Raw genomic sequence first — 18,194 nt, forward strand, 5'->3', positions numbered from 1 at the left:
CAGGTCAGTTCTGGACGAAGGTGAAGCTGATGATGGTTCTGTTCAATTCAATTCAAAATAAAGATACATACATCAAGCTGAAGGAAACACATAGAATCTAATGATGTAACACATAGCTGATGATCGTATGTGACTGTTAGTGTGTATAACAGGAATCATGGGCAGTTGGTGAATTGTTCATCTGGTAAGAGTGGACAACTGGAGGAGGCTATGAAGACTGGGGCAGATGTAGTTTATGGAGCTCCACAGGTCTGATACACAGCACTCCAGACCATGAAGACTGGGCTGGTTGATGAGGCCACGACAGCAGATGTAGCTTAGAACTCCACAGGTCAGATATTCAGCACTCCAGACCAGAGACCCTCACAAGAAGATGGAGGGGAGGGGAAGGGAGAGAGTGAGACACAGTGGTTGGTAACAGAAAATAAATCATAAGAGATAGAAAATAAATTATAAATATTAGAGGGCAGGAGCCAGAGAAGAGAGAGGAGAGGACATGTCCTCAGTGCATCGTCCCCCTGCAGCCTAGGCCTATAGCAGCATAACTAAGGGATGGTTAAGTCCAGCACTAACTATAAGCTTAGTCAAAAAGGAGAATCTGAAGCCTGACCTTAAAAGTAGAGACGGTGTCTGCCTCCAGAACCCAAACTGGGAGCTGGTTCCACAGGAGAGGAGTCTGATAGCTGAAGGCTCTACCTCCCAATCTACTTTAGTAACTGTAGGAACCACAAGTAGACCTGCACTTAGAGATCGTAGTGATCTGTTGGGAGAATATGGAGGTATGAAGGCTTTCAGATATGATGGAACTAGGCCTTTGAATTCTAGACTGAATGAATGAAGCAAAGCTCCACACTGCCTCCTTCTGGCAAAACTGAAACACTCACAATGTATTAGAAAAAAAGTCTTGTAGTATTAAAAAGAGACAATCTACCACCATTGCTCATTTTTGAATATCTCTCTGACAGAAATGCTATTGGCACAATAAAATGAAACAAAATTACATAACTTTAAGACTTTAACTACAATTAGACACGTTAAATATGAAATATGACATGATGTTTATTTCATGTTTTACTGTGTCACCTTAAAGCCACACAATCATGAAGTGTAGTCAAACAGTAACTTGAATGGTGAATCAAATCCCAAACGATTCATGAACCAATAAGTGTCACGTGTGAATTTCTCTTCTGTCTAGATTGCACTTCATATTATTGACCACTAGATGTCCTACTCGAACACGGTGTCACTGAAACCTCCAATAATGAACCACTTTTTGAAGCTTCAAACTAAACCTCGATCATCCATCCCTACATAAAAGTAGAGTCTGTCATAAACTGTTCCACATGAAATGTTCATCGTAACACAACCAACCATGTCTTTACTGATTAAAAGTCCTCAGTTTAACTTGACAAGAAGAGAAAACAACACAAACAGTGAGATCACACTCTGTCACAACACAACATGACTGTGTATGTTAATTACTGACATATTTGACTTAATATGCAAAACAATAATCATGGAATTATTTAAAAACCTAAAGATAAATGCTCTCTTGATTACAGGGAGTTTACTCACAAATGAGACGACTGTTCACTCTCACACATTATTTTTAGAAGAACGAAACTCTTGAATCATTGACACTTCTTGACCAAAGCGACAGGACATAGAACAGAGTCTGCCTTCAGGTCACATCCTTCTTTGTGAGCACATTCATGTTGCTCCGTTCAGACACTAGGTAACCGTAGTGGATGTTATTTAGCAGCTGATGTGTTTTACCTACAGACACAGCAGAGAGAGGAGCCACCAACATGAGGTTTAAAGTAGCAGAAGCTGGATTTGTCGTCTTCCTTCTCTCCTCATCAGGTACTTTGAGTTTCTGTTTTTCACATTTCACTGAAGCTGTAGCTGCTTGTTGTAGTGAGTAAATACTTCCTGTTAGAATGGACACAGACATAAACCAGACTGTTAAACTCTGTGAAGTTTGATTTCTGTGTTACTGCAGAGCTGTTTATTTCATTTACATTTCATCAAATGTTCCACAATCTCAATGAATTTAGTCACTGTGTCGTTTTATGAAGATAATTCATTGATTAAAATGTTTCATTGATCATAAAGTCATTACAATGACTTCAAATCACCTTCAGTCATTCAACATGTCTCTGTCATGTATATATTATAAATGTATCATCACAATTATTAGTTATCATGAAAGAAACACAAGTTATACTGTGTGAAAGGAGTTCACACTGCACTTCACGCAGCAAAGTAAAAAAACTACTTCTATTTTTATGTCACTTCCTTTTTCTCTGAACTTGTCCTCTTCCGTTCATCTGTCTCATGTCTCTCATGTTACATCAGTTTGACGTCCTGCCTCAGCTCACGTACACATTAACTGTAGAAATCATCTTTTTAAAGCACAACAGTTAATTGTGGTCTCTGATGTTCTCTGTGTTCCAGTGGTTCTTGGTCAGACTGATCATGGAGTGACTTACTCTTCTACTCAGATCTGTGCTGTAGAAGGATCAACAGTGGAAATAAGCTGCAGCTACACGTACCCATCCAGAATAAATGACAACGTCACCGTGGTTGAAAAAGCTGTATGGTTTACTAAAATGGAAGGTGGTGAACCTGTGGATCTGATGACAGACGCAGAGTTTTCAGGTCGTGTTCAGTATCACTGTGATGAGAACAAGTGCACTCTGAGAATCTCAGACCTTAGAGAGAGAGACTCAGCTGAGTACAAGTTCAGATTCACAACAAACCAACCAGGAGGGAAATATACTGGTTCACCTGGAGTCAATCTGACTGTCTCAGGTAAGAATTTCTCCTCCACATATGTCAGATGTGAAACATGTCATTACTGTTACTGAACTATTGATGAATGTGTTTATTTAATGGGTGACAACAGTTAAAATGATATTTCTCTGTTCACTTCAGTTCTCCATGTAGAGGCCAAGAAAACATCTCCAAGATCGGATCCTAGCTGGGCAGAGGTGAAGTGTCAGAGCAGGTGTCGTCTATCTGCTCGTTCCTACGTCTGGTACAAGAATGGAGAGAACATGAAGAAAGACATTGATTCAATTAACGAACAGTTTGATTGGGGAGACAGTGTTTCCTGTGCAGTTATAGGATTTGAGAAGTTTCCCTCTCCTCCACAATGTGAGTTTACTTCAGTCTTCCACTAACTCAGTGTCATCTCTGAACCAACCATCAGTGTCTGTGTTTCAGAAAACCACACTTCCTCTTCCTCTTCTCTTCTTTGATCTCTGCAGGGTTAGGTGTAAATGTTTTTCAAAATCGTTTCTTCTTCTTTCAGGTGCTGTTTATCATCCATGTAACAAAGTGACTTACACTGACAGAAGCATCTGTGCTATCAAAAGTTCATCAGTGGACATTTCCTGCACATACAGTAATTATTATTATTCTGTTGAGTCAAAGTTCTGGTTCAGTCGTGATCATAGTCCTCAGTGGATGAATCCCTCACAGCCTGAGGACCTGAGTAAAGACTCCAAGTATTCAGGTCGTGTTCAGGTCCTTGAACCAGAGACAGGAAGATCCACTCTGAGAATCACTAACCTGAGAGAGAGTGATTCATCTGAGTATCACTTCAAATTCAAGACATCAGGGTTTGAATGGAGAAGTGTTTTACCTGGAACAACTCTGACTGTCACAGGTACTGATGAACTCTAACTGTGTAGGTGGATGTATCTGTGCATTGTGTATTTAAACAGATGTGACATTACTGTTGTGTTGTCATGTGCAGCTCTGCAGGTGCAGGTGACCAGAATAATATCAGTCCATCAGTCTCAAACTGAGGCAGAGCTCAAGTGTCTCAGCAGCTGCAGTCCAGCTGGTCGTCTTTACGTCTGGTTCAAGAACCAACAGATAATCAGGACACAGCAAACTTCTACTTTGACAGTCAACTTTTCTCCTGGAGACACTGTCTCCTGTGCTTTCAGTGGATGTGAGGATTACCGCTCTCCTTCAGTCTGTGAGTTTACTTCACTCTGGCTGTCATACCTCTACTAGACACTGTATCATACTGGACAGTTATTTTGGGTGTTTTACTTCAGACACTCATCTTAATATATCTCTGTAGAGGAAGTAATGTTGCACAAACTGCAAAATGTAACTCTCAAGATTAACATCAGGTTTGCTTTAAAGTGTTTCAGTTCCACTTTAACTGACAGAAAAACCTTCAGAAACTTCACGTTACAACAACATAATAATCTCTATCAATTTCCAGATCCTTCAAAGCTTTCACCTGTATCAGTGAGTCCCTCTGGTGAGATAGTGGAGGGTAGTTCAGTGACTGTGACCTGTAGGAATGATGCTAACCCAGCAGCTAAATACACCTGGTACAAAGGTAACCAACCACTTCCTCTGGGACCAGGAGGTATTTATCATTTCACCTCCATCAGCTCTGAGGACAGAGGGATCTACTACTGCAAGTCTGAGGATCAACAGTCTGTGTCTGTATTCATAGACGTCCAGTGTAAGTAAACATCAGCAGATCTGTTGTCAGCTGGACTTAAAAGTTAAAGATGATACAGTTGGATTTCAGACTGTGATCTTTCAGTACAGCTAAAAATGACTGAGTAGTTTCTCACTATATTCTCTTCCAGATCCTCCAAAGCTTCCCTCTGTGTCAGTGAGTCCATCTGGTGAGATAGTGGAGGGTAGTTCAGTGACTCTGACCTGTAGCAGTGATGCTAACCCAGCAGCTAACTACACCTGGTACAAGGAGAATGAAGACTCACCAAAAGCTTCAGGACAGAACTTCACCATCACTGACTTCAGACCTGAACACAGAGGGAGTTATTACTGTGAAGCCCAGAACAGAAGAGGACGTCATAACTCCACCTTACATCGGACTTTCATAGCAAGTAAGTGTTTTGTTAGTGAATGTATACTGCCCACCAGTGGAGGGGGTCAGTTGTTGTACCTACTAACCACATGTGCACGTTTTAGTAAAGTTCCAAGCATCGCTGTTGACCCGGTGTCGCCTCTTCTCATTTTGGGTCATTAGGTCACAACTAATGACATAACATGGTGTCAGGAGTGTGTTTGAATTAGAAGGGACCTGTGTTGCAGATTTGCAAGAAGTAACTTCCAACTTTTTGGCGAGCAACAACTATTGGATTCAGCTTGTTAAGTAAGACTAGCACGGAAAGAAGCTGGTATGGAATGATACCAGATTCCACAACCATCGAAAATTTGACATCTTGAAACCAGAGGAGTGGCCCAAGTGGAAGGAGCACTGTGGCTCTGGTACTTTGTCGTTGGAGTTCGTGATAAAAAGCTATCGGAGAAGCTTCAAATATATGCAGAAGTCAGTCTGGAATGAGCCATTACTTGTGCATGACAGAGTAAAAGAGTGACAAAGCAACAAGGGCTTAAAAGACTGCAGGGAGAATGGAGTGCTGAGAAATGTGAATGTTCAAAAGCCAAATTCCTGGGTCAAGTTATCAACGCTCATGGCATCAGAACTGATCCAAAACAAGTTAAGAGCGGTTGAGGCGATTCCTGGACATGGTGAACCATCTCAGGAAGTATGTACCTCAGCTGGCAGAGAAAACGCAGCCATTGAGAGATCTGAGAGATCTGATTGAGACCATGGCGCTTGTGCTTGAGAAACACATGGCCACTGATGTCGTCCTGTCGATGGTTCCCCAGAAAATTAATTAGAGAGAATAATTTCAGTTGAGACTCCTTAGTTGTAAGACAATGACACAACAACAATACTGCTATACAGTGAAAGAAAGAGAAATGTGTTTCATACTGAGTTGACAGTAAAACAAAGAAATGTTGTGTTAGTGAATGTATACTGCCCTCTAGTGGAGGGGGTCAGTTGTTGTACCTACTAATTGTGTGTGCATGTTTCAGTAAATGTTTCAAACATCTTTATTAACCTGGAGTCACCTCATCTTATTTTGGGTCATTAGGTTACAACCAATGACTTAACAGTGAGATACTTAAATCCTTATCTTCACTTGGATATTTACACTGAAAAACACACGTCCTTACATCAGAAAACTTTATTTTTTCAAAAATTCATGGTTGCCTTTCATTGTTTTTTTTCTAGATTCATGGAAATTTCCAGTTGCTCTATCATTCGGTGCTGTTCTGCTGATCGCCATAATACTCTTTCTCCTACTCTGCTTCAGGTGAGCGGCTTCTTTTGCAACACGGTATATTTGCTGTGCACCTTAAACTAAACATCCTTGTTTTTCTTAACACTCTTAAAACAATGTTCAGATGCCTCCAGCGTTGCTATCAAAGTTATTCAGCCCTGGTGAATGCACCAATTAACATTACTCCTTAAATATAAGGGCATGAATTTATTGTAAAATTAATCATTTTGAATATTCGATAAAGGATATTAACTGATTTTGCCTCAGTTGTGAAAGCATGTACATCCTGCCTATGCTGGTGTTCAAGCTGTGAAGAAAAACATGGCAAAGATAAAGGCACGGTCCCAAAAAAGATAGTGATCAGGTTCTGAGAGACAGTTCTATGAAGATTAGAGGACTAGATGCTTTGGAGCTCCAGGAACAGGCTAGCATTTAAAAAGAGCTGTGTCAGTGTCATCTTCACAATCGTACTTAAAGATGTACGATCACATGTGATGCTTAAGTTATATTAACTTCATTTATTTTGTATTTATGTTTATTTTCTCATCAGAAGACTGATGTACTTGAAACAAAGATCAGAGATTGAACAGACACCAGTCGGCAGAGAAGAGGTGAGAATTAAATAGTACCAGTAAGTACAGGCCAATACGTAATTATTCATTGAAACCCCAATTCCACCTCCCTTCTTTCACATTATTCCATGTGTACTTACGTTAAGTCATGGTGCAGTCCTGGCTGGACATGGCTTGGACATTTTACTGACCTCATGCTACTGTGCTGTAAAAATCTTATTTACTGGCCTTAGTACCCTGGAGTTAATTATGTCTGTGATCAGCAATGCAATTAAAATGATGTTCTCTTGTCCATGTGGTCTACAGACTGAGGAAATTCACTATGCCAGTGTACAGCTTGCTACAACCCAGGAAAACCAGGTCTACTCCAACTTCACATCAGCTGATCTGCGCAGATACGAAGAGGATTGTGTTTACACGGCAGTCAGACCCAGCACCCGCAGGTGAGCAGCTCTTCACAGGGGAGAATATCTGTTGTTGTGTTATCTGACAAAACTTTTTAACTACAACTACATACCGATCAGGCATAACATTATGACCACCTTCCAAACAGTTGTAATTCATCAGAAAATGGACATGGACCTTCTGAGGGTGTCCTGTGGTGTCTGGCAATAGGGTGTTGTTAGTTGGGGGGCAGAGGCCTCTGTGGATCATCCCACAAGCACTTGATCAGTTTGGGATCTAGTGAATTTGGAGGCCAGGTCAACGTCTTGTGACCATACCAGGTCCAAGAGTTTCCCAGCAGAACACTGAATTGTTACAAGATGATCAATCTTATTCACTCCAGTCAGTGGTCATAATGTTGTGGCTGATCGGTGTATATTTCATATATTGCATGAGTTTTAGTTTTCATTAGTACTCCTAAGATCTTGTTTCCAATTTTGTCATTTACTTTCTAGATCAACCGGTCAGGCAGCTGTGGAGGACGCAGTGTACAGCAGGGTTGATAAAAAGCACAGAGTGTGAAGACATCACGGTTCTGCAGAGTGAGATTAAAAGACATTCATTCAGACAGACACGGCCAAGATTAAAGCAGCAACATTTCATTTATACGTTTTACTTTGTTGACCAGACTAACAACTGGAAACATATTGTCATGGTCCTGCTTTTCCTGTGCTTCCACTTCCTTGTTTTTGTTCTCTCCCTATCACCTCATTAGGCTCATTAGGCTCACCTGGGCAGGAGACTGGTGGGACCACCTGATCCAGCTGCAGCCAATCACCAATCAGTGCTCTTTAAAAGGATTGCTGTGACTTCCCTCCAGTGCAAGATAATTTCACATTACTTGGTCTGTGCCAGCATTTGAACTGAAAGTTTAGAGAGGGAAACCTCCTGTTGTGAGAATTTGTTCAGTTTCTGTGTCTTTTTCTTCTTCATGTGATTTCCTTCCCTGGAGTTTCCAACTCCTGTAGTTTGCCTCCTTGAATTTTTGTTTTTGTATTTTCCTGCTTAGCTTTAGTAATAAACTGGATTTTGTTAACTTTACTTGAGCTCTAGGTCTCTTGCATTCTGGGTCTGACCTCTGGCGAGACAGTGTTCACATTGAGGCTGGGATCAGACTGGAGCCATTTAACTGTGGTTTGTTTTGTGTGCATACAGGGAGGTGTCTACCTGATCTAACCAGAACTAAACATTTGAAAAATATGTTGTGTATTCAATAGGTGCATGTTTGTACAAGACTTATGTAGTCAACATTAAAGAAAACCCATATTCTGCATGATACTAATGATGCTCTTAATGAGGTAGTGGAGGGTAGTTCAGTGAATCTCAACTGTAGCACTGATGCAAACTACATTTGGTACAAGGAGAACGAAACACTGATTAATGGATCAGAAGCAATTTATCATTTAACCTCCATCAGTCCTGAAGACAGAGGGATCGACTACTGCAAGTCTGAGAAGTCTGTACTCATGTGATTGTTGCTTAAAGCCCAGATGAATGAGATACTAACTTTTACTTTAGTAATGCTACCAAGAAAACTCACTTTATGCTACAATAACCTCCAGTTGAACCTCCTATTGAAAGAGACTCCAGCCATCAGGGTATACTGATTCTATGAAAGGGTGTACATGGTCTGCACCAATTGTCCAGTGTTGTATATTGATGTGCTGAAGAAAGAAGTGATCACCGCTGACAAGTCTTATCTTGCATTTAAAAAGGTTTATTTACAAGAAAGAACAATGTCACACTCTTGCCGAATCTGAGAGAGCCTCTGGCCAATCGTCGAATCCCCTCTGCCATTCAGCTCCCACAGTCACCTTATATAGGATGGTCATCCCCGAGAACCCCCATACACAAACAAAGCTTTAGGTTGTATGTCCTGGTTCGTTTTATGAACTGGCATCTGGTAAATGACCTTTTTGACCTTTAACCATTAACTTTTAACCATTAACCTTTAACCATTAACTTTTAACTTTATATATCCTTCACAACCCCCAGGCACAGGAAAGGGACAGATAAGAAGAACAAGAAGATAATATACTACATTCCCCCCTTCGAGGCTCCTAGAGTCTCGACCACCAAAAAACACATACACACATTCAAACACAAAAACATATTCATTGTTATATAACAGAATGATATGTCCTTCTTACAGTGCCAGTTACAGCACAACCCTTAACGATACAACAAATTCATGGAGTGTGAGAGCGAAAACCTATCAGACAGTCATCTTTCTTAAAATGTCCACCTTTCAATCTAGACAGGAAATTCTCTCACGGCCCCTCTGTCTCAGGCGACCACACAGTAGTACTCCAAGCCTACTAAAAAGAAGGATTTCTAAAAGTTATAGGGAAATATCTTAAGCAGAGTATATATATGGATACCTCAGAAAATAAATCAAAACCATATCCAACATCAGGCTGGTCGACCCATTGGACCTTTCCCTTCCTAGCATTACTTTCCTTAAACACCCCGAAAACAAAAAGAAAACAACTGAGGTTCCAATACATCCACTTTCTTAACAAGCACATAACTCAATTACATTTTTTACAACATTGATAAAACAAAAGTATGTTGCACTGTGATTCTTTTCCACTTTGCTCCATTCGTTTCCCACTGGCACTGCAAAGCTTCTCACATTGATCCTCCTTCAATGTCCTTCTAAGTGGAGAAAAGACAGCACACCAGTATCTTTGCAAACATTAAAACAAATAGACACAATATATTTAAAAACAAACATCAACACACACACATTTCTCCCTTGACTCTGTGGATGATAAACTGCCCCTAGACGCTGTTTAATCCCCAATTTTTGTAAGATCAGTTTCACAGTTTTATCCACAAACTCCTTCCCGTTATCCGAAGATATTCGATCAGGAAGTCCCCACCTGCTTATGACCTCCCTGCACAGAAACTTTGCAACTGACTGAACATCCTTCCACTTAGTTGGACAAGCTTCAGGCAATCGTGAAAATCTATCCACGACGACCAACATGTACCTCTTACCTCCAACTGGTTTTATCATATCGACAAAATCCACCACCAACTCACGCATTGGACCCCTTGGCGTTGGAATATGACCTGGAGGAACCATCACACCCCTCCGAACATTATTTTTCAGACAGATAGTGCACCTGCTTATAACATAATCAATTTGCTCAAGCAAATATGGTGCCCAAAATCCATACTCTTTTATAATCTTCCTCCTAACTTCCCCCCTTGCAACATGGGCTAAGCCATGTGCTTCCTGAAGTATCAATCCCAACAGGTCTGGAGGTGCTACTATCAGTCCCTCATGATTTCTCCAAAGACCAGTAGAATCCTGTGATGCCCCTCGATCTACCCACAACTGTTTATCCACCTCAGAGACAGCTTCCTGCATTAAGACCACATCTTTCACTGTAATCTTATCCTCCAAATCTACTTCATGTGTGACCAAGAAAACTTTACCCAACTTCTCAGCTCCTGTCACTGCTTTTGCAGCCTCATCAGCCGCTTTATTACCTGAGTGACTCTTGACACATCCTTCTTATGTGCTGCACATTTAGCTATTGCTATTTCTTTAGGTTTCATCATAGCATGGAGAAGTTTCATTATCTGAGTGTGATGCTGTATTGGGGAACCATCTGTTTTCTTAAACCCTCGATTTTTCCATACCGATCCAAACAAATGACACACATTATGAGCATATGCAGAATCTGTATAGACCGTCACACGCTTGCCTTCCGCTAAAAGACATGCTTCAGTTAACCCCACCAATTCAGCAAGCTGCGCTGATGCAGGCTGCGGTACCACTTCCGCTTTCTCAACAACAAATCCTGTTCCCTGGGCTTTTACCACCGCATAACCAGCACTCAAATTATCTCCCACACGATAACAGGACCCATCTGTCCAGTACTCTACATCTGCCTCATGCAGTGGGAGAGCTTTCAAATCTGACCTTAATCTTGAGTATTTCTCTGCTTCTTGAACACTGATGATGTGGTTCGCCATCTTCTGGAGTTGGCAAATTCTCAGCTGGATTTATCGTAACACATCTGACTAATGTGACATCCTCCTGTTCTAAAAGCCTATTATAGTCTCTAAGTCTAGGCATGGTCAACGTATACCTGCCATAGTTCAAAAGATTTCTGAGACTATGATGAGTAAGAATTGTCACTGGATATCCCATCGTGACCGAAGATGCTTTGTCATACATTAAATAGACTCCCACCATTGCTCTATAACACAGTGGTAGTCCAAGTTCAACATCTGAGTAAGCAGTAGAATAATATGAAATAGGTTGAGGACTGGTCCCTGTACCTGTTGGCTGACAAAGAACTGCGCATGCATATTTTCCTCCAGCTGAGGTAGATACGTACAACAGAAAATTCTTAGAATAGTCTGGAAGTGCTAACGCTGGAGCTTCTTGTAACCTCTGTTTGATCGTTTCAAAGGCTAATAAACCATCCTGTGTCCAGAGAAGATTACAATGAAGTTGAGTACTCCCAGTATCTTTAATCATAGCCCTTAAAGGTCCTGTCAAACTTGCATAATCTTCAATCCATGCTGAAGAGTAACCAGTGATACCGAGGAATGTCATCATCTCCCTGACTGTTCGGGGCTTTGGAGCCTTTCGAATAGCCTCTAAATGACTGTCAGAAATACTTCTGTGGCCCTGTGTTATTGTTTGACCCAAATAAACTACCTTCTCCTGACAATATTGCAACTTCTTCTGTGAGACCTTGTGACCATTTTCTGCCAAAATCTGCATCAGCTTAATTGAGTCTTCATGACATGTTTTCTTATCTGGTGAACAAATAATAATGTCATCTACATATTGAACCACTGTACTTTTTAATTTTTGATCTAGTCCTGCCAAATCATCTTTCAATACTTTATTGAAAATATGAGGACTATGTTTAAATCCCTGTGGCAACCTTTTGTACACATAAAACTGTCCCTTGTATGTGAACCCAAACAAACCCTGACTTTCTACGCTCAGTGGAACACTGAAAAATGCACCACATAAATCCAGTACTGTAAAATGTGTAGCATTTGGGGGAATTTGAGCTAACAAAGTATGCGGATCTGGCACTTCTGCTGGAAAATCGGCTACTACTTCGTTCACAAATCTCAAATCATGAACCAAGCGATAGGAATCATCTGGTTTCTGTAAAGGCAACAATGGCGTATTGCTTATAGGATTTTGAGTTATCTTCAGCACATCTGCTCTCAGAAGTCCTTCAAGCTGTGGTTCAATCCCTTGAACTGCCTCTTCTTTCAGTGGATACTGATTCTTCCAAGGAGGTCTGGCTCCAGGTCTAAGCTCCACTTTCACTGGTTGAGCTGATTTAACAAGACCAATATCAGTACTGTATCGAGACCACAAACATTCAGGTACTTGCTGTAACATTTCTCTCCTCAAAACGTCTGCGTCCATTTCAACCCCACATATCGTTTCATGTGTCATTTGGACAACTTGTGGTCGCCCATGTCCTTGAGCAGATATCATAATCTTGAGAAACCGCTGATCCTCACTCTTCCAGATGGCAGAATTCCCCTCTACTGGTGCAAAAACAGCTTTTACTGCTTCCGCCATCATTTCTCCTATATGTTTCTGTTCATATTCTTCAGACACCCTCAAAGTCACATGTGGTACACTCTCTTTGATTTTATATTCTTCGCTCACATATTCATTCATATCAACCATCATTGCTGCTCCTTGTGGTCCCAAAATTATACAAGACGAGGTGAGTTCAACTTCTTTTGGTTGATGACTTATCCACTCCTCACAATTTGACTGGGCAGCGTCCTTAAAATACTTGAGCGTACAATGAAGCGGATAGTCTGGAAATTTTGCATCAGGCATATTTGCTACAATGAACTTCTCCCACAATTTAACAGGTTCCAAAAACTCTGCACTAAGATCTCCAATCCAGCATACTGAAGAGGCCTCAACATCTGTTGTCATCAATAGTTGGTAAGCAGTATCAGATGGCATCTCCACCAAACAGCCGTCGGGTGTACACTTTATAACACACTTCAATCTGCATAAAGCATCTCCTCCTAACAGTGCAATAGGTGTGTGTTCTGAAACCAATATAGGTATTGTAGTCTTTAGATTTTTGTAACAGAGCTCAATTGGTTTTGTAAGAGGTACCAGCTGTTTCACTCCCTCAAACCCCGACCAGACATAGGGAGGTGTATAGCATCTTCAGGCCGAATACAGGTGAAAGCCGCTCCGCTATCTACCATCACTTCTAATGGTCTATTATTTACTTTCACCATTATTGTTGGATCTTGTTCCGGCCCTGACACTACCAGCTGACACCCCCCTTTCGAATTTTCCGGGCACACCCTAAAATCCTTGCTCTGGACCCCTATAAGGGTTCGCCGGTCCCCGGATTATCAATTGCTGACCTCTGAATCCTCCTCTTGCATTTCCCCTGAAGTTTCCTCTGAAATTTCCTCCTGGTCTATCACACTCACGAGCAAAGTGTCCAAACTGTCCACAGTTATAACACACTTCTGAGAACTGTTGGAAATTAAAGTTTCCTCTTCCTCTTCCAAAGGTTCCTCGACCTCTTCCTCTCCATATTTACAGCTGGCCAAAAGTTGGTTGTGTGTTATAAACAACAGGGACCACTGGGGACGGTTGAGGTGATTGAAACTGAACCTGGTTTGGCTGCAATTGTGGTGGCGGCTGATTTTGTTCAGGCTGGCTCTGTAAAACTAAAGCCTGCTTCTTCTCCTTCTTCTTGTTATCCACCAATTGTATTTGATTGAGTTTCCGAAGAGTTTCTTGATCTTGTTCCTTCTGATCATACTCCTTCTTTCTATACAGGTCCACTTGATGTGCTACATGGTCTGTATATACACCCTTCGCCATATTTCCAAGACCAACCACTTCTGCCAATTTGCTCCGCACTGGTAGAGGTAGCCCCTTCTGTATCTTGGCTCCATTTGGCTCTCCTCTGGATCGTTTCCTGTGACATTTCTCCACACCTGATAGGCTCTTGACACATAGGCTCTCGGATTTTCTTCCTGTCCCAGTGGCTCAATGAGAATGTTGTCGGGGTGTATATTTGTCGGAAATGTATCTTTCAATGCTCTCCATACTCGACCTCTATTTGCTGCAAACAGCTCTGAATCATTTACAGCAGTTTCCACATAACGGTTTAATCCAGCTCTCTGCAAAATCTCCCCCATGGCTGGAACCCCAAGTATATTAGCCAGCAATCTCTTAATGTCTCCTACTGCAGCTTGCGTCCCCACCATGATCTCTTCCAACTTTGAGATCCAAGGGTGTGCTCCATCTTGAAGAGTAGGTAACTTCTCAAGTATATCTGACATGTCAGTACTCTGCCAAGGTTTATACTCCAAGTTCTGACCTCTTATGATAACTGGACACATCTTACCAGGCTTCTTCTCTTTCCTTGAACGCAGTTCATATTCCTTGTCCAGTTTTTGGGAACCTGTTTTCCGCAACTCTTTCTTCTAAATCTGCAGTTCTTGTAATTGGTCTTCTAATGCCTTCCTTCCTTTTGGTGTAGTGCATTTGTCCAGACATCTACAGCATCGATCTATATTCTCTTCAACTTCTCTTAAAATCTGTCGTCTTTCTTCTTCTCTATAAGCAGTTTTTATCTTAGCAAACTTCAAAAGAGTAGGACTCTCACTTTCTTCATCACTTTCCTCATTTTCAATCTCATTTTCACTTCCACTTTCACCTTCAACTTCACTTTCATCTCTCAGTTCCATTCTTCTTCCTGTTGTACCTCCTCTTCTTTCCGCTCTGGCCAGTAGTCGTCTGACTGCTGGATCATATCCTCCCATGGCTTCCTCTTTTTCTTATCTTCTTATTTCCTTTAAATCTATATCATCCTTTCCCCCCTTTTGCGTTGCCAGCAACGCAAAGAAACCTCAAATTTAGAAATTTAGAACGACGAATAACTTCCAACAGCCGCACAACAACCACCCCACAAAGAGTCTTCAACGGTGTGTCCCCACAGCAACACTGCACAGTCCCCACGAGCAAACCAGCGCACTATAATGTGAAAAACTCACCCTGTATATAAGTCGACTGATGCGGGAGTCAGCTCCTCAGGACTGAAAGCAGATGCTGAGAGGCCACAAACACGTCCAAGTTCCTGACGCCAAAATTGTTGTATATTGATGTGCTGAAGAAAGAAGTGATCACCGCTGACAAGTCTTATCTTGCATTTAAAAAGGTTTATTTACAAGAAAGAACAATGTCACACTCTTGCCGAATCTGAGAGAGCCTCTGGCCAATCGTCGAATCCCCTCTGCCATTCAGCTCCCACAGTCACCTTATATAGGATGGTCATCCCGAGAACCCCCATACACAAGCAAAGCTTTAGGTTGTATGTCCTGGTTCGTTTTATGAACTGGCATCTGGTAAATGACCTTTTTGACCTTTAACCATTAACTTTTAACCATTAACCTTTAACCATTAACTTTTAACTTTATATATCCTTCACAACCCCCAGGCACAGGAAAGGGACAGATAAGAAGAACAAGAAGATAATATACTACACCAGCCATCACAATTTGTCTTGTTATGTTATGCCTGGCCCGTGTATATTAGGTTTTGAGTAATACAGATGCAGAGAAAGATGAATTCTTCAAAAAATAACCACGTTGAATCGAAAGCTCTTACTCAAACCTGTAGTTTGGACATAGTTGCAGTTCCCCTTTTACTGCAGCAGAGGGCGACAATATGCAAGAAGTTGAGGAGTTCAGCTGTAAATAAACAGGTTTATGATGATAAAGATTTTAAACAGTCACTTCATGAACAAAATGTTTTGTTCTAATTTGATTTTCTCTGTTAACAATTACTCATAATGATAAAACTTTCCACTCTGCAAATGAAATAATTATAACCATGCCCTATATAATTCTATTTCCATCCCTTACCTATCCATAAAGGTGTGTCCTAAAACTGCTAGTTAGCAGCGGGTCATTGATCCACCATACAACGGCCTGTTTAGCCTTTTACGTAGGGATGGATGATAAAGGGTTTGTTTGAACATCCAACAAATGGTTCATTACTCGAGGCTTCAGTGATACCGTGGTCGAGTAGGACATCTAGTGGTCAATAACATGAAGTGCTATCTAGATATATTCACACATGTCACTTATTGGTTCATGAATCATTTGGGATTTGGTACGCCATGCTCATTACTGTTCAACTACACTACGTGGTTTATTGCTTCGAGCTGACATGAATGAAGATTCAACAAAAGCGTCAGGACAGATCTTCATCATCACTGATAGCAGAGCTGAACAGAGTAGGTGTTATTACAGTCATGTCATGATGTCATGACTCCATCTCTCATATGATTTATGTTTGATGTTACTGTTTTTATGTCATTGATCAGATGATTAAAAGACAGACGACCAGTGTGTGATTGTACATGTAATAAATGTCTGACTTCTCTTTACAAGATCTCAATTTCTAACGAATTTCACAACCATAATAATTATCAGTATGCTGCCTCCAGTGGTCCTGATGCTAATTCCTTTGTTTCTGTTGAAACAGTGGATAATGTGAAGCGATGTTCGGTTTTCAGGAAAATATGTCGTCTGTCAGGTTTGGAATCATGGGTGGCATTTTAATTTTGTGAATAAGAGGATGTGTTGTCATTGGATTCAACATAGAAACATTCACAACAAAAATGTAGTAGCAAGTGAGAGAGGGGACCACAGCACCTGACAAGAAACAGGTGACGACTAAATTGCAGCTGAATAATCCCCTCACACACACACAAAAAAAAAAAAAAAAAAAAAAAAAAAATGCCAACATAACATATCACCAAACGGTAGAGTTCAAAATATCACTAGTTTGGACATGGTTGCAATTCCCTCTCCCTGCAGCAGAGGGCGAAAGTTTATCAGTAGTTGAAGATTTCTGACTGGTCCTGTGACACTGAATGAGGTGTTCACAGACTTTTTATCATCTTCCTCCAGCAGTGGTGCCAACCTGTCTTAAGATCACCACCATCATACCTGTACAGAAAACCCCTACAGACCTCTCTGATTTTCACCCTGTGGCTCTCACACCTATGATGAAATGCTTTCAACACCTGGTAATGCAACACATAAAGAAATGTCTCCCTGTAGATCTAGATCCACGACAGTACTCATACAGAGCCCACAGAGCTCCATAGGATGCAACTTCCACCATGCTCCACCTCTCACTGTCACACCTTCAGCAGAAGAAGTGAACCTTGCAAACAACAACATGCACCCCTAATGACTGATGGACCTGCTGCAGAGAGGACCAGTAGTGTGAAATACCTCAGTGTCCACGTTGCTGATGACCTCACATCACCCTCCACAGACTCAGGAAAACCATACTCCCCACCTTGTATTTCATCCCAGTTCTACAGAGGTACTGTGGAAAGCATCCTCACCTACAGTTTCACCTCCTGGTTTGGCAACTGCTGCGAAAATGTAAATAAAAAGCAGTTGAACAGAACTGTGAAGACAGCCAGCAAGATCATCTGTGCTCCACTTCCCTGCTTGTTGGAAGCAGCACTGCGTCCATGAAGCCACGTCCAAGAAGCGTCTTTCCTCAGGCTGATCAACGGACTGCCCCCCCTCCCTGAAATGCACCCTCACTGACCCCAACCTCCTGACAGTTAAACCACTGATAAAATAAATGAATAAAGTGGACTATAATAGTTGGACTTTAAGGTAATGAGATTTAAAAAAAAAAAAAAAAGAAATAAAAAAATTAAGCTTTTCAATTCATGCTCTGGGCCTGATTAGACACCATGGAGGGTTTTTAGCCTGTGGGCTGTATATTTGACACCTGTGGTTGCAGGTGAGTTCTGGATGAAGATGAAGCTGATGATGGTTCTGTTCAATTCAATTCAAGAAAAAGATACATACATCAAGCTGAAGGAAACACATAGAATCTAATGATGTAACACATAGCTGATGATCGTATGTGACTGTTAGTGTGTATAACAGGAATCATGGGCAGGTTGGTGAATTGTTCATGTGGTAAGAGTGGACAACTGGAGGAGGTCATGAAGAC

At 41.3% G+C, this 18,194-nt stretch overlaps 1 protein-coding gene across 1 annotated transcript in view; it reads left to right on the forward strand.

The window, feature by feature from the left end:
• The window catches only part of LOC125003502 (B-cell receptor CD22-like), a 47,809-nt gene extending 39,620 nt beyond the window's left edge, over positions 1 to 8,189 (forward strand). Inside the window, exons 3-8 of the mRNA XM_047577470.1 lie at positions 4,247 to 4,495; positions 4,626 to 4,886; positions 6,086 to 6,167; positions 6,685 to 6,745; positions 7,013 to 7,149; positions 7,606 to 8,189. Coding sequence (XP_047433426.1) covers positions 4,247 to 4,495; positions 4,626 to 4,886; positions 6,086 to 6,167; positions 6,685 to 6,745; positions 7,013 to 7,149; positions 7,606 to 7,672 — 857 coding nt within the window. The 3' untranslated portion in view covers positions 7,673 to 8,189. The remainder of the gene's footprint in view (positions 1 to 4,246; positions 4,496 to 4,625; positions 4,887 to 6,085; positions 6,168 to 6,684; positions 6,746 to 7,012; positions 7,150 to 7,605) is intronic.
• Positions 8,190 to 18,194: the final 10,005 nt, after the last annotated feature.

This window comes from Mugil cephalus, chromosome 2 (genome assembly GCF_022458985.1).
Source record: "Mugil cephalus isolate CIBA_MC_2020 chromosome 2, CIBA_Mcephalus_1.1, whole genome shotgun sequence".
NCBI lineage: Eukaryota > Metazoa > Chordata > Actinopteri > Mugiliformes > Mugilidae > Mugil > Mugil cephalus.